Below are 22,181 nucleotides of genomic sequence, written 5' to 3'. Positions count from 1 at the left end.
TTGGTTTTACCTCCTTTCAGTCAATTCTTCCTCCAACGAACAGAGTGATCTTAAAATTGTGTCGCTCCTTGGCTAGGATCCTTTTAATGACTTTCCATTATACTCGGGATAAAAGTACCACCTTGACATGATCTACAGAGCATGGTAATGTTGTGGCCCAACTTCCTCTTTGCCTCCCACTGCTCTAGGAACATTCTCTCAAATCTGACATGTTTCTGAACTCCATATAGTTTGTGCCATGTAGGTTATTATTTAATTGTGATTAATTTATGTTATTACCTGTTTCCTGCATGTGATATTGCCTCTCAGACAGAATTCATGTGACTTGAAGACAGAGGCCCAATCTTGTTTTTTTGTTCTATTCCCAAGATGGCACTGCTGCTGCTGCTAAGTCGCTTCAGTCGTGTCCGACTCTGTGCGGCCCCATAGACGGCAGCCTACCAGGCTCTGCCGTTTTGGGATTCTCTAGGCAAGAACACTGGAGTGGGTTGCCATTTCCGTCTCCAATGCATGAAAGTGAAAAGTGAAAGTGAAGTCGCTTAGTCATGTCCGACTTTTAGCAACCCCATGGACTGCAGCCCACCAGACTCCTCCGTCCATGGGATTTTCCAGGCAAGAGTACTGGAGTGGGTTGCCATTGCAAGATGGCACTAGGGAGAGCCATATTTAGGTATGCTTATTGAGTCTTAAACTCCTGGGGTCTAAATGCAAGGAATTTTACCTATTAGGGGCCTGTGGAGGGGATAGATTGAGGTGGGGAAGATAATCATTGAGTTTGATATATGTCCATAGGAACTTGATCATCTATGTTATCTACTGTATTGGATTTCAAGAATACTTCCTCTTTATTTGGGTGATTTTTATTGTTTCAAATTTTAAATATATATGTTCTCATATATATATTTCAATTGCATTTTTGTTTTAAATAATGTAATGTCAGCACTCAGTTTTAAAAGATTTAATAGTTCTACAGAACTTAAGAAAGTTTCCTGCTCCCTTTCACACCCTCAAGTATTGCTCCCCAGAAGCAACTACTTTTGCCCTTCTTCAAAATAACAAGTTAAAATTTCTGAATTTTGATTTTCCATTGTCAGATGTAAATTCTACTTACTTTGATGGAAAGTGAGCATTTGGCTTTTTTTAATCCTACCTGGTTCCTTCCCCATCCTCTCTCTCTGGCCTATACTTCCCTTCCTCCATTCTCCCAAGATCGTTTTATCACAATTTTTGGTTAAATACAAATTCAGTATAATTGTGTATATTAATCCGACCATGAAACTATTATTCACAGCTGAGCCATATGGTAAACTGTGGTTGTATTTTATTTTTTATTTAACTGTGGGATAGGACTCAATCGTAGCTTCAGTTCAGTCGCTCAGTCGTGTCTGACTCTTTGCGACCCCATGATTCGCAGCACGCCAGGCCTCCCTGTCCATCACCAACTCCTGGAGTTCACCCAGACTCAGGTCCATCGAGTCAGTGATGCCATCCAGCCATCTCATCCTCTGTCGTCCCCTTCTCTTCCTGCCCCCAATCCCTCCCAGCATCAGAGTCTTTTCCAATGAGTTAACTCTTCCCATGAGGTGGCCAAAGTACTGGAGTTTCAGCTTTAGCATCATTCCTTCCAAAGAAATCCCAGGGCTGATCTCCTTCAGAATGGACAGGTTGGATCTCCTTGCAGGACTCTCAAGAGTCTTCTTCAACACCACAGTTCAAAAGCATCAATTCTTCAGCGCTCAGCCTTCTTCACAGTCCAACTCTCACATCCATACATGACCACAGGAAAAACTATAGCCTTGACTAGACGGATCTTTGTTGGCGAAGTAATGTCTCTGCTTTTGAATATGCTATCTAGGTTGGTCATAAGTTTCCTTCCAAGGAGTAAGCGTCTTTTAATTTCAAGGCTGCAGTCACCATCTGCAGTGATTTTGGAGCCCAAAAAAATAAAGTTCTGACTAAACTCTGCCTTATTCTTAGGTTTACTTTTCTGTATATTTGATACTACTTTCTTCCTAAATTTTCTGAAGAAACTGTAAACCTCCTCTCCATGTGGTGAAACTCACCAAGAAAATGTTCAGGTTTTTTTTCTTTTCCTTCTTTCCTTTTGTTTAGAGTGACTTAAACAATTTATTTATTCATTTTTGGTTGTGCTGTGTCTTGGTTGCTGTGCGGGCTTTCTCTAAGTTGCAGAGAACGGGGGCTACTCTCTAGCTGCAATATGCAGTCTTCTCATTGTGATGGCTTCTTTTGATGTAGAGCACAGGCTCAGGGCACGTAGGGCTTCAATAGTTGCTGCTTCCTGGTCACTAGGTGCGGCCCGATGGCTTTGTTGCCCTGAGGCATGTGGGATCGTCCCCCGACCAGAGATGAAACCCATGTCCTCTGCATTGGCAGGCAGAGTCTCAACCGCTGGGCCACCAGGGAAGTTCTTCTTTTTCCTCCTTCTTGCCTTATATCCCTGTTTTAGCAAAATACACCAACCAGTGGGTGCCAGAGAAAGGGCACATGGGAGGCAAAGTTTTTGAAGTATGTATGTACATCCATCCAGACAAAGCAGCAGTGTATGAGGTGGCTTTCCAGGTGACGCTAGTGGTGAAGAACCTGCCTGCCAGTGCAGATGACTGAAGCGACTTAGCATGCATGCACACTATGTGTGCGACTCTGTCCTTCTCTCACCTTGTTGATGGTTTGGCTGAGATTGATACTCTAGGTTGGGATTGATTTCATGTCATTTGAGGAGGCATTTCTCCATTATTTTTTAGCTTCCAGTGGGGTAGCAACAAGTGTGATGTTATTCATTCTCTGAATCCTTTTAGAATCTTCTCCTTACCGTCTCTAGTTTCTGAATTTTCATGAAGATATCACTTGTTGAGAATTCTTTTTCATTCCCAGTGCTGGTATGAAGTTATGGGCCATTTAGATCAGGGAATTCATGCCCTCAAATCTGGAAAATATTCTTGTATTATTTCTTGAGATAATTTCTCTCTCTCTCTCTCTTTTTCCCTCTTGCTCTTCCTTTCTTTCTCTCTTGTCCTTCTTCCCTCCCTCCCTTCCTTTCATTTTCCTGTTTTCCTTTCCTGGAAGTCCTATTCATTGAATGTTTGACTTCCATATGGAATCTGTAACATGCTGGTTTCTGTTTTATTTTACAATGCTTACTCTTGTTTTTTCTTATCAAGAGACCTCTTCAACTTTTTATCTGATTTGGTTGAATTTTAAATTTCTGCTTTCATATTTTTATTTCCAGATACTTTCTTATTGTCTCAGTGTTCCTTTTTCACGGCTCCTTTTAACTGTGCAGGTTTCCACTCCCTCCCTGCCCCACCCCCTTCCCTTTTTGTCTTTTGCTTCTAGTATTTTGTCTGTTTCTGTTGCAGGAAGACGGACCCCTTCCAGGGCCCGAAACTGGGCTCTTGTCTAACACTAGGAAATGAATTGACCGAGGAGACACGTGTGCTGACAAAGCAAGACATTTTATTGGGAAAGGGCACCCGGGTGGAGAGCAGTAGGGTAAGGGAACCCAGGAGAATTGCTCTGCTGCGTGGCTCGCAGTCTCGGGTTTTATGGTGATGGGATTAGTTTCCCGGTGGTCTTTGGCCAATCATTCTAATTCAGAGTCTTTCCTGGTGGCGCACGCATTGTTCAGCCAAGATGGATGCTAGCGAGAGGGATTCTGGAAAGCGGACAGACACACGGTGTCTCCTTTAGACCTTTCCTGAACTCTTTCAGTTGGTGGTGGCTTATTAGTTCCTTATTCCTTATCAGGATCTCCTGTCATAAAACAACTCATGCAAATTGTTACCATGGTGTCTGGCCAGGGTGGGCAGTTTCAATCAATGTGCTTCCCCTAACATTTCCTCTCAAGTTTTTCTTTGCTTTTTTCCCTGGTGCTCTGTCTTTCATGTAGGTTTTCCTCAGAAATCTAGTGAACCTTGCCTGAGGTAAGACACCTAAAAGCGAATTAGAATCTGTGAGCTTTAGAAGAGGCTCCTCAAATAGGGATGGGTTTTTCTGTTGGATGATCAGGTAGGCAGGAGCCTTTTTACTGGGACATCCACAGAAGCCAGTTTCTGTAGATATTTGCTCTGAGGTTTTCAGTTTCTTCAAGAAATGCTCTTCGCTTTCCTACAGGGAATGAGGGCAAAACAAGCATGCTTCCTATCCCTGTTGGAGTTAAACAGGGAAAGGCAGTTGTTTGGGGGTGGGGGGTTTCTCTTCACTGTTGAGAGCAAAATTTGTACTTACTCTTTCCTTTAAAAAAAAAAATTCCTTTACCATCATTTTAATGTGATTTGGGGAGACAGCAGAGAGAAACAATCTCTAGAACAGTTTTTGTTTTACACATATGTATTGTCTACTGGCACAAAGACTCGCACTAGTTGCTTTTGCAGGAGGTGAATTTAAAAAAAATCAACTAATATATGATTCGTATCTAAAGGATAGGTTTGTTTTGTTATTGTGGTTTCAAATCAGGCATTTGTCATACATGTTTGTATGTTAAAATTTACTTTTAAATACGGTTATTTATTTGCATATGATAGGGGTTGGTGGCTGAGCTTAAGAATGGGAGTTAGATACTTTTCAATTCATATACTGGTTTTTACTTAACACTGAGGTGTAAATATACATTTATTCATCAGCTCCTACAATGAACACTTACTTAGTGACTACTATGTATAAAAACATGGTGTTTTGAGATATCCGTGATGTTTTGGGCATTGACACTGCTGATTAGCCTTAGGAAACGCCTCTTGGTTTTCATGATACTACAGTCTCCTAGAGTTCTGTTTTCCTTCTTGGCCTCTTTAACGCTCTTATCTTTCTCTGTCCCTTACAGTTTTGTTCTTTAGGATCTAAACTTGCCCCCTTTGGTCAGCCTTTTCCAAAGTTGACAAAGTGCCCCTCCTTGATGCAAAGAGTAGACATCACCATGCCACCTTTATCCCAGTAAATTATAATTGGATTTTTCCTTGTCCTGACCTTTTCCTTTCCTGTCCTTCTCCTTCCCCTGACCCCAGTAGACTATAAGCTCCTTGAGGGCAAGAACTCTGGTAAGTTTCTTTCCTGACTGGTAAACTGATCATGTTTCAGAAGGGCTTCTGAGTCTTTAGTGTGCACACTGAACGCCTGGGATGTTTTGAACATTCAGATTGTGATCCAGTAGTTCTGGGTGTGCATCATGACCTCCTGTGTGGCACTGTAATTATCTGTGGGTAGCAAAGATCTGTGAGTGGAGAATTTTCTCCTATTCCATTTTAAATTTAGTGTTTGATTAAAATAAAGCTATGTCCAATTGGTAAACCTCTGCCACTGGTTTTTTTTTTCCCTACTTGAAGGTAAGATCCTGGGGGAAAGGAACTCTGAGGAGCAATTGCTTCATTGTTTTTAATTTGACCACAGAATTTAAACCAAACAAACAGTAATTGGTATCAATGCAGAAGAACAGTTTTTAGAAAGCCATAATTGAGCCACACATTCATGTGCAAAATAATCTGATACAAAATTACTTTTATTTATTCTCACTTGTCATTACAGGTACTTTTCAAAAGTTGTGACTTTGCTTGTGTGAAACTTTTATATTAAAAAAAATACCTACTATAAGTGTTAACTAATTAATGAGGTGGCAGATTAGGTTTTTAAATGAGTGTTGTTAAATGCCTTAGCTTTTATTAATCGCATGGTCCCCTAAAAAAAAAAAAACTAGGGTAATTGAAAATTTAATTACATCAATGTTTTTCTTCAGAGAACTAAGGCTTATTAAACTTTAAATGTTCAAACATTTAAGCATCTATTGAAATACCAATAGCTATAAACAATGCGCAGTTCTAAATACTAATTAAATGAGCTCTAAATCACATAAGCTAAGCTGAATTTTAAGTAACTCATGTTTTAAGTGCTCTGCTCTGCTTACTTAAGGAAGATTAACTACTTCACTGCTGACCACCGGTGTAGCCTTGTGGGGATCTTTAAAAATGCTGTGGCTGATGTTGAACCACATTTTTTCTGTATCTGGACCAAGAAAGGGAGACTGATCAGACAACCTGGAACATTTTGCTAATGTCACATTGATACTCTTCGAGATGTGTTTTTTTTTTTTTTCCTTTATTCCCCTACTTTTAACCACATAACTGAGAATATACAGATGTGAATTTGTACATTTGGTGTTTTGTGTTAACATCCTTTCTTTCTTTTGTAAAAAAAAAAAACCACATTAATTTTAATAGATTTTATTTTTAAGTACAAAAAGTATATCTCTCTCCATTCAGATCAGTCTTGTGTACATTTAAAAAAATTTATACAGCTTCCTGCTTTCAAATGTGATACAGCAAATAGTACCAGCAGTTTTGCAGAGATGAGACAGGGAGCTGAATTTGGGAAGACTTCGGTGGTTAGAATGGGGATGGAAGAGGACCAGAGAGGAGGCAGCTTGGCAAACAAATTGCTCCATGCTTCTGAGTTTTGCGCTGAATACGAAGCTGTGCATACACAGAGTGGAAATGTTTGAAGCTGGGGAAAAGCCAATTATCAGGGAACTGTAAACAGCTACCCGTGCTCATGTAACACTGAGATGTTTGAAGTCCAACCAACCTGAGTGGAGACCTCTTGTGGAACAGCAGAGCATTTACTGGAGATTCTAGGAAGGCAGTGCATGAAGGAAGATTCCCCTGGAGGAGGGCATGGCAACCCACTTCAGTATTCTTGCCTGGAGAATCCCATGGACAGAGGAGCCTGGTGGGCTACAGTCCATGGGGTCGCAGAGTCAGACACAACTGAAGAGACTTGGCACAAAACTAGTCTTAGAATAAACATGACTTTACACAACCTCTTTTCTAACAAAGCTTAATAGGATCAGAATTACCTGCAAATAACTGAACGATCTGCTTCCCCCAAACCCTCAACATACTTAAAAGAAGGTAATATAATCTAGAGATTTGCAGGACTGGCATCCAAGGAAAAAACTACTAGCGGTCATAAAAAACAGGAAAATGTGCCAAAACGAGGACAAAAATCCGTCAACAGAAGACTCAGCAGAAGACTCAGCAATACAACAAAAGACAGAATTAGCAGATGGGGGGTCTTTAAAAACAGTTGTTATAAATATGTTTAAACATTTACGGAAAACATGATTATAAAAAGGAGAAAAACAAGATATAAGAAAATAGGCAAAATTGTTTCTGGGTCCTCAAGTCTGTTCCATTGGTCTTTTTGTCTATTTCCTATGCCAATGCCACACTGTCTTAGAAATATAGTTGTATCCATTCTTTTATTTTTTTTTTCATTTTTTAAGTTATAGCCATTCTTCATGGGCTTCCCCAAGGTGGCTCAGTGGTAAAGAATCCGCCTGCCAATGCAGGAAATGCAGGATTGATCCCTGGGTTGGAAAGATCCCCTGGAGAAGGAAATGGCAACCTACTCCAGTATTCTTGCCTAGGAAATCGCCAGAGGAGTCTGGCAGCCTACAGTCCATGGGGCCGCAAAAGAGTCAGACACTTGTTTAGTGACTAAACCCCAATCCATTCTTGATATCCTCTAGAGCAAAGACTTCTCACTTGTTCTTTTTTTGTCAAATGGTCACACTATTATTGACATGTGTTTACATATTTTAGAATCAACTTGTCAAATTCCACAAAGGTTGCTAAATTTTGATTGAGATGGCATTGAGTTGGAAGAATAAATTTGAGAAGAATTGATGATTTAAAAATAATGAGAATTACAAAGAATTCTCCAATTGAAGAGTATCGTTTCTCTTTTTATTCTGGCTTCCTTAATTTTTTTCAGTAGCAGTTTAGAGTTTTCTGCATAGAAAACTTGCCCATTTTTGTTAGAAACACTTGTAGTTCTTGATACCACTCTAAACGGTTTTCATATCATTGTAAATGGTTTCTTGGTTTTTAAAATTTAATTTTATATTTATTACTAATATGTAGAAATGCAATTGATTTTGTATTTTGATCTTATTTTAGCAATATAAAATAGTGTGTTTAGAGTTCTTTTTTTAAATCAAGGAAGTATGTTGATTTTTACCAAATACTTTTCTACATTTGTTAAAGTGATTATAATATTTCCCTTTATTTTATAATGTGGTGCATTAACTATGTTGTTTGATTCTCTAGTATTAAACAGTCTTACCTCATTCCTGGGATATGCTGAAGTTTGATGTTACATAATGGTGATTCAATTTGCTAATATTTTGCTTAGACTTTTTCCATCTATATTAATGAGTGAGACTGGCCTATTGTTTTCTTCTTTTGAGTGTCTTTGTCAGGGTTTAGTATGAAAAATATGTTGTCCTCATAAAAATTAAGAAATATTCCCTCTTCTTCATTCAGTAGAAGAAATTATGAAGATTGCCATTGTATTTTTCATTGAATGTTTGGTAGAATTTGCCTTGAAAGAAATCTGAGAATGGATTTCCCGTAGAAAGTGTTTTGCTTTGTTTTTTGTTTGTTTATTGGTTGGTTTTTAACAAATTCAGGTTATTTTCATCAAAACTGTTGGTACTTTAAAATTTCTTTTTGCTGTCAATTTGGTATGTTATGTTTTCTTAGAATTTATTTATCTCATTTAAAATTTCAAATTTATTGGCATAATTGTTCATAATATCCTTTTGTAAAAAATTAAATATATATGGAATCTGTAACCATCTTCCCTTTTTATTCTTACATTGGTTTTTTGTGCCTTCTCTCTTATTTTTCTTCATTAGTCTTACCAAAGGTTTATCAATTTTGTCAGTCTTTTCAAAGAACCAAGTTTTGTTGATCCTGTCTATGGTCTGTTTGATTTCTGTTTCTCTACTTTTGCGGTCTTAAAATTATTATTTCTTTGCAAATCAAAACACCAATGAGCTATCACCTCATACCAGCCAGAAGGCTAGCATCAAAAGATCTACAAACAACAAACGCTGAAGAAGGTATGGAGAGAAGGGAACCCTTCTAGTCTGTTGGTGGGAATATAAATCGGTACAGTCACTATGAAGAACAGTATGCTGCTGCTGCTAAGTCGCTTCAGTCGTGTCCGACTCTGTGCAACCCCAGAGATGGCAGCCCACCAGGCTCCCCTGTCCCTGGGATTCTCCAGGCAAGAACACTGGAGTAGGTTGTCATTTCCTTCTCCAATGCATGAAAGTGAAAGGTGAAAGTGAAGTCGCTCAGTCGTGTCCGACTCTTAGCGACCCCATGGACTGCAGCCTACCAGGCTCCTCCGTCCATGGGATTTTCCAGGCAAGAGTACTGGAGTGGGGTGCCATTGCCTTCTCCTATGGAGCTTCTTAAAAAAACTAAAAACAGAGCTACCATATGACCCTACAGTCTCACTCCTGGGCATATATCTATCCAGAGAAAAACATAATCTGAAAGGATACATACACCCCAGTGTTCTTTGTAGCACTGTTTATAAAACCAAGATAGGGAAGCAGTCTAAATGTCCATTGACAGAGGAATGGATAAAGAAGATGTGTTACATATATACAATGGACTATTACTCAGCCATTAAAAAGGATGAAATAATGCCATTTGCAGTAACATGGATGGACCTGAAGAGTGTCATACTGAATGAAGTAGTCAGACAGAGAAGAAGTGAAGTGAAGTCGCTCAGTCGTGTCCGACTCTTTGTCTGGACTGTAGCCTACCAGGCTCCTCTGTCCATGGGATTTTCCAGGCAACAGTACTGGAGTGGATTGCCATTTCCTTCTCCAGGGGATCTTCCCAACCCAGGGATTGAAGCCGGGTCTCCCACATTTTAGACAGACGCTTAACTGTCTGAGCCACCAGGGAAGTCAAGTCAGACAGAGAAGGAGAAATATCATATGACATCCCTTATATGTGAAATCTAAAAAGAAATGATACAAATGAACTTACAAAACAGAAAGACATTCACAGATTTAGAAAACAAACTTAGGTTGCTGGGGATGGGAGGGATAGTTAGGGAGTTTGGGATGGACATGTACACCCTGCTGTATTTAAAACAGATAACCAACAAAGACCTACCGTATAGCACATGGAAGCCCGGTCAATGTTATGTGGCAATCTGGATGGGAGGGGGATCGAGGGGGGAAGTGGATACATGTATATGTATGACTGAGTCCCTTCGCTATTTACCTGAAACTATCATAACATTGTTAATCAGGTATACCCTAGTACAAAATAAAAAATTCAAAAGAATAAAAAAAGTGTAAAAAATGATTATTTTCTATACTTCCCTTGGCTTTATTATTTTTTATAATTTATTAATATATTTGCTTAATTTATTAATATTTACCTTTTTTCTTTTAACAGATGCATTTAAAGATTTAAATTTTCCTTCAATCACTGCTTTGCCTGCTTCCATATGTTTTATTTATTTATTTATTTTTTCATATGTTTTAATATGTAGCATTTTAATTTTTCCTTTTCATTCCCTTGTGGCTCAGCTGGTAAAGAATCCACCTGCAATGCAGGAGACCTGGGTTCGATCCCTGTGTTGGGAAGATCCCCTGGAGGAGAGAAAGGCTACCCACTCCAGTATTCTGGCCTGGAGAATTCCATGGACTATATAGTCCATGGGGGCGCAAAGAGTCGGACTCAACTGAACGACTTTTGCTTTTTTCTTTCAGTTCCAAATATTTTCTTATATCTATTATGATTTTTCCCTGACTCATAAGTATTTAGAAGTGTATTATTTACATATGAGAAGTCTGCTGATACCTTTTGGAGATTGTTTTCTAGTTTAATTGTGTTGTATTTACTAGCAACATTCTACAGGATTTCAGTCCTCTGACATTTGTCAAGAATTGTTTTATGGCTCAATGTATGGTTAAGTTTCTTAATTGTGTTATTCAAATCTTTTATATCTTACAGATTTTTTTTTATTTTTGTTCGAAGGCATATAAGTATCTCTCACTGTAATTGTATTTTTTGCCTATTTCTCCTTTTGATTTTGTCAATTTTTGCTTTATCTGTTGTTATATTATTTTGTGGGATGAATGGTATCCCTTTCTCCCAAAATGTTATATGTTTAGGTACCTAAATATATGGAATTGTTATCTTCAATTAATTTGTGTGTTTTATGTGAGATATGGGTTAAGTTTAATTTTTTTTCCTATTTGGTTATCCAATTGCTCCAGCACCTTTTAAAAATTTTTTGAATTACTGTGGCAACTTTGTAAAAAATCACATTACCATATATTTGTGGGTTTATTTTTGAACTCTCTGTTCCTTTTGATTGATAGATTTATCTATCTCCATGTCAGTATCAAACTGTCTTAATTATTGTGGCTTAATACTAAGCCTTAAAAACTGGTAGTATAAATTCTCTGACCTAGCTATTTTTCAATGCCATCTTGGTTCTAAATTTCCACATAAATGTCAGAATCAGATTTTCAATTTATATAAACAAGTTCACTGAGCTTTTGATGAGATTGCATTCAATCTATACATCAGTTTTAAGGAGAACATCTTAAATTCATTTTCTCAATTCTTAAACGTTACAACTTTTTAAATATCTCTTAGCCCTATTTTGTCATTTTCAGCATAGAGGTTGCATTATTTTGCTAGGGCTGCCATAACAAAATATCACAGACTTAAACAGGTGTCTTAAACAGCAAACATTTATTTTCTCACAGTTCTGGAGGCTAGAAGTCCGAGAAAAAGTTGTTGGCAGGTTTGATTTATCCTGAGGCCTTTCCCCTTGGCTTGCAAGTGGCCACCTTTTTGCTGTGTCTTCAACATGGTATTTCCTATATTAGAGAACCATCTCTGGCATCACTTCACATGTCCAAATTTTCTCTTCTTCCAAGGACACCAGTCAGATTGGAATAGGGCCCACCCTAATGGCCTCATTTTAATTTATTAACCTCCTAAAGGCTCTGTCTTTAAATACAGTCACATTCTGAGTTATTCACGGTTAGGGCTTCAGTATATGAATTTGGGGAGAAGGGGATACCATTCATCCCACAAAAGAAATCTGCAACATCTTTTGTTAAATTTGTTCCTACTTGATTTTTATAGACTATTGTAAATTATATTGATTGAAATAGTTTTCCTCAAGTCTGTGTCTGATACTTCTAATATCTTGAGGTCCATGTGGATCTGTTTCAATTTTCTGTTATTCCTAATGTTTTTCATTTATGTTGTTCTTCTCTTAGACTGCATGGTAGTGTAGTTGATTTGTTTTTAGAAATAATTTGTGATGAAGGATGATGATATCTTCTGTAAAGGTAATTTAGGCTTGTTTCTGTCTTGTGCCTGGTGGGAGGAGCTAGCAATTCAGGAACATCTCAATCCAAATTTAGGGACTGAGATTTTTCTGGGGTTTAGTAGCTGAGCTACTAAAGAATCCACCTGCAATGTAGGAGACTCCCATTTGATTCCTGATCCGCTGGAGAAGGGATAGGCTACCCACTCCAGTGTTCTCGGGCTTCCCCAGTGGCTCAGCTGGTAAAGAATCTGCCTACCATGTGGGAGACCTGGGTTCAATCCTTGGCTTGGGAAGATTCCCTGGAGAAGGGAACAGCTACCCGCTCTAGTATTCTGGCCTGGAGAATTTTAGCGACTGAAATTTAGGGACTCAATCCAAATTTAGGGACTGAGATTTTTCTGGGCCATATAGAACATGGGCACCTTACCTTATCTTTTGTCCTCATTCCTAGAATGGAATAAGGACTGAATATTCATTGATTTTGCCAGGGTCCCCTATCTTCATGGGTCTTGGTTTAGAACTTTTGCACCTTAGCACTTTGAGGTTGTCAAATATACTACTCAGCTTCTTAGCCTTTTAGAGGCAGGCAGATGTTCTAGAGAAAAGTGGATTCACATGCCACGGTCATGTCTTTGTATTAATTAAATACACACACACACACAGAGTTGTGTCTGTGGAATAAAATCCTATCAGTGAAATTGCTATATCAGTTTGTATATGTGTATATTTGACTGTGCATCTGAAGAATGCAATTCTCTGGAAATAAATAAAAACCACCCATATTGAGGAAACAGGCTATTTATTGAGTGCTTGCTATAGTAAGAAAGTCAACTATCATCACTTGCATTTGGCAGGCAGGGAGTGGGAAAGCTTTATAAAGTGAAAAAAAATGGGAAGATTTTAACATTTTCTGATTGGAGGCTGTTGACCTGGGAAATCTGGAGTTGGGCTACCTAGAAGTGGGGCATCTTAGGTGATTGATTTGGAGGTCATATTTGGCTTTCTTGGTTGGTCCTGACTTGGAGGCTAAGAGCAAAAATAGGGAGGCTGGCAGTTGTTGAGCAAATCTCGACCATTCTGGGCCAGTTGCTATGGAGGTTGTGATTTAGTTTCTTGGACAGATTGCTATAGGGTCTGGGATTTGGTTTTCTGAGATGGTTGCTTACAGAGGTTGTGGTTTGGCTTCCTGAGCTTATGTGGGTCTGACCATTATCCATTTATATATTCAGTTTCTCATCTTAAGTGATACTGTAGTACCAAAAAGTGTATATAAATTTGCCTTTTAACTTCAGTAGAAGTTGTATCAACTTATCATCTTACTAGTAATGTATGATCATCTGTTCCAACATAGCAGGCTATTAATTTTTTGAATTTTACTCAACTGATATGTGGAAATTTGTATTGTTTCAAATTGGCATTTTTGTAAGATTGAGCATCTCGTCATATAGAGTCATTTGTGTTTCTTTTTGTGTGAACCATCTTTTCCTATGCTTGTCCATTTTTATAGTAAATTATTTATCTTTTTTCTTTGCTTTGTGGGCACTTATTATATATAAAGGAAATTGGCCTTTTGAATGTTAACTGAGTTGTAAATATCTTTCCCAGTTATTGTCTCTTGACCTTTTTTATATATTTAGAATTTTTTATGTGGTCAAATATATCAGCCTTTTAAATTAATGGCTTCTGGGTTTGTATTCAAAAAGGCCTCATCTACTCTGAGATTAAAAAAAAAACCATGTTTACATATTTTTATTTATATAAATACAACCTGAAGATAATATTTGTTAATTAAGACTATGTCTTACTGTTTACAAAGGTTAGTTAAGAACAAAGGTATAATGTATCTTAAAATTGTCATTGAGAATGAGGCTTCTCATCTTCAGAATTCTGAAGTGTTCTCTAGGCAGGGAGGCAGGGGTTTGGTGTGCAGGCTTACAGAAACAACATTTGAAAACTATAGGAGTGCGAGTCCAAAAGTTTCTACAAAGCAAAAGTTGCTGGTCTTCTTAGAAAGTCCCATTCCATAACCCCCACTGCCCTTGTATTTCTCCCCCTGAATTCCACCTCCAAGGCAAGGCCTCAATTTATCGTTGGGAGAATCTGTTCTTGAAATCTTTAATTGTCTTGGCCATCATAGGAGCAATTTTCTTCACAGGTTTCCTGCCACTGACCACCTGTGGCAAGTGGGTACTGGTAGTGCTTGAGCATGTGTGGGCCAGCTTCTCTTGGGTAAGGTTAAGGCTGTTGCTGCTGGACGGAGTATGGCTGGTTTCTCTGGGGTACGGGGCTGGCTTGATCTTGACTTTTTCAGGGACAGCTGCTTCTCGTGTTTCAAACTGCTCCCTCCTTTGGATGTCAGAAGGTGGCCGGGCCAGAGAGTTGAGTAGGATCATTTTTGCTTGTCGGCCTTTGGGTTTATTGGCGTGTGCAGACTGGATAGTCACTGTCAGTGCTCGAAGCCGCTGCTCTTGGGCATCCTGAAGCCGCATGTACATCTCTCGCCATGACTCATGCTCTTGTGGCCTTTCTTTCCTAAAGTTTTGGTGACAGTGAATTTTCCATAGTTGATCTGTTTCTTGAACTAGTGTATGATTGTATTTCTCTATGCGATACAGCTGATCAGGTGCACAGCTCTTCAAGATGGGTTCAAGAACTGAATATGGGACTCCTCCCACTTTAAAGATTGAATTGATGTTGTTTTTAAGTACCCAGATGCACTGTTGGCGCAGGGTCATCATTTTGGCGAGATAGGCACACTTAGAGCCAGAAAACACTTGCATCTTAGAGTTCATTCTGCATCCAGTAAATCCAACTTCTTCCTCTTTCTGGGGTGAAGACAATGCTTTTTGCTTTGGTTGGAAGGAGGACATCAATCTAGAGGCAGGAAGTGGATGGTACTTGGCGGAGATCCTGGGTAATGGAAGATCTGGCCATACTGGTGCATCAGTGGGGACCTTTTCCAGCTTGGCCCAGATGTTTCCAGATGGTTGCAGTTTCTCTGATCTGTTTTCATTCACCTCAGGCAGTTCCTGAACCAAGTCCAAGTTTTGACTTGAGTCATTTTTTTTAGGTCCTTTCTCTTCAAGAGCAGTGGCTGAAGTTTTCATAATCTTTTTCGTGTTCTCCCTAGGCTGGTCCTGGTTGAGGAATGAATGAAAAGGCATGGTGGGCGGCTTGCATTCATTATCCATATCTGTCTCCTCAACTTCAGGGAGGGAGCCATCTGGCTTTCCATCCAAATGGGGAGGTCTTATTTTCCCTTCTTGAATCTTTCCGTTATTGGTAGCCTTCTCTTTCACCTTGGGTAACAGGCCTCTTGTCCCCTCTGCTATGTCCAAGCGGTTGAGACTTTGCTTGTTTTTGTCCGGTTTGGTTTTCTCTAAGTCTTCCTGCTTTTGCTTTTTAAAGTCTGAAGGGTGCCCAAAGGAAGGTGAAAACTGGATCCTGCGAAGCCTTCTTTCCTCCTCTTTGACGCCAGTAAAGGACGGATTCTCCTTTGCTCTGTCCCTGGGGACAGACCGCGGGCTTTCCTCTCGGGAGGAGGCCAGGACTGATTTTTGGCTGGTCAAAATAGAAGAGTTCTCGTATTCTTTGGCACCCAAAGGGTGTTTGTCCTTGTGGGGAGGCTGGTGCCCCCAGCTTAGACTCCCAGCCTCCCTCCCGTGGGGGGCACAAAGGCGGTGGTCTTGACTGAACCCCATTCTGGCCCGGGGAGCATCATAGGGTCCTTCTCCGGGTCCCCGCTGTACAACGTAGGTCTCCGAGGGGCGTCTGTGACGGTCCCTGGACATCAGACGAGGACGTGTAGACGGTGGGGGAGACCGGCTGTAACCACAATATGCCCGCTTTGAGGAATAAGCTGGGGAACCTCGGCGACACTGCCTTCTGTCCTCGTCCCTCTCCCAGCCGCGGGACTCATAATAGGGCCTCGTGGGCTCTGAGGTGTGTCTGTGTTGCTGCCGTCTGTGCTCGCGACCATGCGAACGACCGCTGCGGTCTGCGAGGTGTGCGCGGCCGTGTCCCTCCATCGCCTCCTCCTCCTGAGGAGCGTCCCTGGGCAGGTTCCTCTCAGAGTTTCAGTTCCCCGGAGCCAGCCTCCTCCACTGCGCCTCTAGGTCCCGGCCAAGCTTCCGACGCGATGGCGTTTGCGCCCGCCACTGCCGTCGGGCAGACCCGGCTCTCCGCTAGAACCGCCACGGGGCCGGGCGAGACCGAGGGCACTTCTCGTCTCTCCACGACCTCCTTGGTGTGAGGATGGGGGCGGCCAGGCCCCGCGGCTCCTCAGCAACCTGGTGCCCTGACGCTGCCGCCGCCGCCCGACTCTGCCTCGAGCTCCCCCTGGTGCACACGGCGCGCGACCCCGCCTCGCGCGCTCAGGACGCAGCGTGCCTGCGGGAATCGCTACCTGCGCTGCGTCCGGGACGTGAGGAAACCCCAGCGCCCCCTTCCTGCGGGGGCTGCGAGCGGTGCCCACATTACATCACCACTTGCCAGGAACCCCTGGGCCACCTCGCCCCGCTCCCGTCCCCAGAGTAGCAATAGCGACAACCACCCTAGCGCTGGACGCCTGCCATCGAGTAATTCCAGCCTGTAAGAACCAAAGAAGAGGTATATTATCTCCATTTTATGGGTGAGGCTTAGAGAGAATAAAGTAATTTGCCTGTGATCACGAAACAGGAAGAGGTGCAGCCGCACTTGGACGGCAAGTAGTTGAGGTCCAAAGTCACAGTTCTGAATACGTCGAGGACCTGAGGCCTACCTAGAGAAAGGGATTTGCCTAAAATTCGACAGATTAACCCCATGAGGGCAATAATAGTCCCTGTGTCTGATTTTGGAGAAGGCAATGGCACCCCACTCCAGTACTCTTGCCTGGAAAATCCCATGGACGGAGGAGCCTGGTAGGCTGCAGTCCATGGGGTCGCTAAGAGTCGGACACGACTGAGCGACTTCACTTTCACCTTTCACTTTCATGCATTGGAGAAGGAAATGGCAACCCACTCCAGTGTTCTTGCCTGGAGAATCCCAGGGACGGGGGAACCTGGTGGGCTGCCGTCTCTGGGGTTGCACAGAGTCGGACACGACTGAAGCGACTTAGCAGCAGCAGTGTCTGATTTGCCCTCAAGCAATATCTAACAAAGGTATCAATAATTCTGAGAGGAATGAATGCTGTTTGCTCTGATCACCAAACGTCAGCAGTGGGGCCTGAGTTGGATCAGTTCATGGTGGTGCCTTAGACCCAAGTGTGCTCTAGGGAATAAACTCGTATCTTGGAAGGCCGAAATTTATTGTTACTATTATTACTACTAAAAGGCACAACTAAATAGACAACTTAAAATGTCATCATTGATTACATCTTATTTGATTAGATCAGATTTTATTAGATTATTAGATTCTGGCTAGAACTCTAATAAGAACCCACTCATTGGAAAAGACCCTGATGCTGGGAAAGATTGAAGGCAAAAGGAGAAGAGGGCGGCAGAGGATAAGATGATTGGATAGTGTCATTGACTAGGGGATATGAATTTGAGCAAACTCCTGGAGATAGTAAAGGACAGGGAAGCCTGGCATGCTGCAGCCTATGGGGTGACAAAGAGTGGGACATGACTTAGCAACTGAACAACAACAACTTTGGTGTAGATGCCAGGCTCTTCGAAGAGCTTGGTTCCTCTCTTAGATAGCCCAAGACTAGATGATTACCTTTGGTCTCCTCATCGCTCTTGGACTTAAAGAAATTCCAAGTCACTGATGTTATCTTCTTGCCTTTGTAAGCAGAGAAGTGGCCTTCTCACCAACCAAACTTTGGATCTGAAAGCAGGATCCTGTCATTGACAAGAACAGAAAGATTTTTGTGTCTTCGATGAGCCCAAGTGGTTGGGATACTAGGGTCAGAAGAGGACCAAGATTCTGCGCCTGATTTCCTCCTTATAGTAACTTTCTCCTTGCATGCTGCAGCCTATGGGGTCGCAAAAAGTGGGACATGACTTTGTGACTGAACAACAAGAACTCTTAAGAATGCACCTGGCCTGACCTCTTGCCCAAATCAGAAAAGACCAGTGATTGCTGTCTTTGTTTTTTACATTAAATTTTTTTTAATCTTTTGAACAATTCTATAAGTATTCATTGTGAGCTATGGTTCAGCTTTAAATTTTTTCCTTCATTGTTATAGGTAACAATGAGTCATCTATATTTCTCCCATCATTCTAAGTTTTAAAGATTTCCCAGGTCTTCAGTTCAGTTCAGTTCAGTCATTCAGTTGTGTCCAACTCTTTGCAACCCCATGGACTGCAGCACGCCAGGCCTCCCTCAGTTCAGTTCAGTCGCTCAATCGTGTCCGACTCTTTGCGACCCCATGAATCGCAGCACGCCAGGCCTCCCTGTCCATCACCAACTCCCGGAGTTCACTCAAACTCACGTTCATTGAGTCAGTGATGCCATCCAGCCATCTCATCCTCTGTCATCCCCTTCTCCTCCTGTCCCCAATCCCTCCCAGCATCAGAGTCTTTTCCAATGAGTTAACTCTTCCCATGAGGTGGCCAAAGTACTGGAGTTTCAGCTTTAGCATCATTCCTTCCAAAGAAATCCCAGGGCTGATCTCCTTCAGAATGGACTGGTTGGATCTCCTTGTAGTCCAAGGGACTCTCAAGAGTCTTCTCCAACACCACACTTCAAAAGCATCAATTCTTCGGCGCTCAGCTTTCTTCACAGTCCAACTCTCACATCCATACATGACCACAGGAAAAACCATAGCCTTGACTAGACGGACCTTTGTTGGCAAAGTAATGTCTCTGCTTTTGAATATGCTATCTAGGTTGGTCATAAGTTTCCTTCCAAGGAGTAAGCTTCTTTTAATTTCATGGCTGCAGTCACCATCTGCAGTGATTTCAGAGCCCAAAAAAATAAAGTCTGCCACTGTTTCCACTGTTTCCTCATCTATTTCCCATGAAGTGATGGGACTGAATGTCATGATTTTCATTTTCTGAATGTTGAGCTTTAAGCCAACTTTTTCACTCTCTACTTTCACTTTCATCAAGAGGCTTTTTAGTTCCTCTTCACTTTCTGCCATAAGGGTGGTGTCATCTGCATATCTGAGGTTATTGAGATTTCTCCCAGCAATCTTGATTCCGGCTTGTGTTTCTTCCAGCCCAGCGTTTCTCATGATGTACTCTGCATATAAGTTAAATAAGCAGGGTGACAATATACAGCCTTGACGTACTTCTTTTCCTATTTGGAACCAGTCTGTTGTTCCATGTCCAGTTCTAACTGTTGCTTCCTAACCTGCATACAGATTTCTCAAGAGGTAGGTCAGGTGGTCTGGTATTCCCATCTCTTTCAGAATTTTCCACAGTTTATTGTGATCCACACAGTCAAAGGGCTTTGGCATAGTCAATAAAGCAGAAATAGATGTTTTTCTGGAACTCTCTTGCTTTTTCCATGATCCAGCAGATGTTGGCAATTTGATCTCTGGTTCCTCTGCCTTTTCTAAAACCAGCTTGAACATCAGGAAGTTCACGGTTCACGTATTGCTGAAGCCTGGCTTGGAGAATTTTGAGCATTACTTTACTAGCATGTGAGATGAGTGCAATTGTGCGGTAGTTTGAGCATTCTTTGGCATTGCCTTTCTTTGGGATTGGAATGAAAACTGACCTTTTCCAGTCCTGTGGCCACTGCTGAGTTTTCCAAATTTGCTGGCATATTGAGTGCAGCACTTTCACAGCATCATCTTTCAGGATTTGAAAGAGCTCAACTGGGATTCCATCACCTCCACCAGCTTTGTTCGTAGTGATGCTTTCTAAGGCCCACTTGACTTCACATTCCACGATGTCTGGCTCTAGGTCAGTGATCACACCATCGTGATTATCTGGGTCATGAAGCTCTTTTTTGTACAGTTCTTCTTTGTATTCTTGCCACCTCTTCTTAATATCTTCTGCTTCTGTTAAGTCCATACCATTTCTGTCCTTTATCGAGCCCATCTTTGCATGAAATGTTCCCTTGTTATCTCTAATTTTCTTGAAGAGATCCCTAGTCATTCCCATTCTGTTGTTTTCCTCTATTTCTTTGCATTGATCGCCAAGGAAGGCTTTCTTATCTCTTCTTGCTATTCTATGGAACTCTGCATTCAGATGCTTATATCTTTCCTTTTCTCCTTTGCTTTTCGCTTCTCTTCTTTTCACAGCTATTTGTAAGGCCTCCCCAGACAGCCATTTTGCTTTTTTGCATTTCTTTTCCATGGGGATGGTCTTGATCCCTGTCTCCTGTACAATGTTACGAACCTCATTCTATAGTTCATCAGACACTCTATCTATCAGATCTAGGCCCTTTAATCTATTTCTCACTTCCACTGTATAATCCTAAGGGATTTGATTTGGTCATACCTGAATGGTCTAGTGGTTTTCCCTACTTTCTTCAATTTAAGTCTGAATTTGGCAATAAGGAGTTCATGGTCTGAGCCACAGTCAGATGCTGGTCTTGTTTTTGCTGACTGTATAGAGCTTCTCCATCTTTGGCTGCAAAGAATATAATCAATCTGATTTCGGTGTTGGCCATCTGATGATGTCCATGTGTAGAGCCTTCTCTTGTGTTGTTGGAAGAGGGTGTTTGCTATGACCAGTGCATTTTCTTGGCAAAACTCTATTAGTCTTTGCCCTGCTTCATTCCATATTCCAAGGCCAAATTTGCCTGTTACTCCAGGTGTTTCTTGACTTCCTACTTTTGCATTCCAGTCCCCTATCATGAAAAGGACATCTTTTTTGGGTGTTAGTTCTAAAAGGTCTTGTAGGTCTTCATAGAACCATTCAGCTTCAGCTTCTTCAGCGTTACTGGTTGGGGCATAGACTTGGATTACTGTGATATTGAATGGTTTTCCTTGGAAACAAACAGAGATCATTCTGTTGTTTTTGAGATTGCATCCAAGTACTGCATTTTGGACTCTTTTGTTGACCATGATGGCTACTCCATTTCTTCTGAGGGATTCCTGCCCGTAGTAGTAGATATAATGGTCATCTGAGTTAAATTCACCCATTCCAGTCCATTTCAGTTCGCTGATTCCTAGAATGTCGACATTCCCTGTTGCCATCTCTTGTTTGACCACTTCCAATTTGCCTTGATTTATGGACCTGACATTCCAGGTTCCTATGCAATATTGCTCTTTACAGCATCGGACCTTGCTTCTATCACCAGTCACATCCACAGCTGGGTATTGTTTTTGCTTTGGCTCCATCCCTTCATTCTTTCTGGAGTTATTTCTCCACTGATCTCCAATAGCATATTGGGCACCTACTGACCTGGAGTGTTCCTCTTTCAGTATCCTATCATTTTGCTTTTCATACTTTAGAAATTGTTAATCTACGAATTCCTGACAGTTTCGTTTATTTTGCTTTCAAGGTTCTCAGTAGTATAAATTGGCAGTTCTAATGGTTGCTTACATAATAATAAGTCAAACTTAAAGAAATAATAGGTAACAAACAGAATAAATAAATAAAACCAAAATATTCCCACAACCCACATATACTAGTATATTACCCAATGATGAACCTTGGTATATATCCATATATCTTTCCAGATCCTTTGGCATATGTGTGTATACACATACATGCACAAAAACATATGTTCTATCAAAATGAAATTGTACAATACATGTTATTCTTTAACCAACTAGTTCTGTAATCTAGGTCTAAAACAGGGTCATTCATTGTAACTTATTGTATCCCCTAAATATCTGAATTTTCACAGCTCCCCCTGTCCCTACTTTCTCTATTTCTATTTTATTTATTTAATCTTCTAGTTTTATTGAGATATAATTGACATACAGTACTATGTAAATTTAAGGTATATAACCTAATGATCTAACTTAATACATTGTGAAATGATTATTATAAGTTTAGTGAACATCTAGTATCCCGTGTAGATACAAAATTAAAGAAATAGAAAAAAATTTTTCCGTGTAATAAGAACTTTTGGAATTTGCTTTCTTAACTACGTTCATATATAACATACAGCAGTATTGATTA

At 40.9% G+C, this 22,181-nt stretch overlaps 2 protein-coding genes across 3 annotated transcripts in view; one reads left to right on the top strand and one right to left on the bottom strand.

The window, feature by feature from the left end:
- Nucleotides 1-22,181, top strand: part of KATNAL2 (katanin catalytic subunit A1 like 2) — a 112,093-nt gene that overhangs the window by 1,757 nt on the left and 88,155 nt on the right. The window lies entirely within an intron of this gene.
- Nucleotides 13,085-16,776, bottom strand: LOC102390289 (elongin-A). Its single transcript, XM_044934796.2, has one exon. The coding sequence runs from the start codon at nucleotides 16,200-16,202 to the stop codon at nucleotides 14,259-14,261; it is 1,944 nt and encodes a 647-aa protein (XP_044790731.2). The 5' UTR covers nucleotides 16,203-16,776; the 3' UTR covers nucleotides 13,085-14,258.

This window comes from Bubalus bubalis, chromosome 22 (assembly GCF_019923935.1).
Source record: "Bubalus bubalis isolate 160015118507 breed Murrah chromosome 22, NDDB_SH_1, whole genome shotgun sequence".
Classification (NCBI taxonomy): Eukaryota; Metazoa; Chordata; class Mammalia; order Artiodactyla; family Bovidae; genus Bubalus; species Bubalus bubalis.
Note: the sequence above shows the minus strand (reverse complement) of the source record. Positions and strands in the feature narration are given on the sequence as shown.

Coding starts and splice junctions, on each gene's coding strand:
- LOC102390289 (XM_044934796.2), bottom strand. CDS start 16,202: ATGGAGGGACACGGCCGCGCACACCTCGCAGACCGCAGCGGTCGTTCG.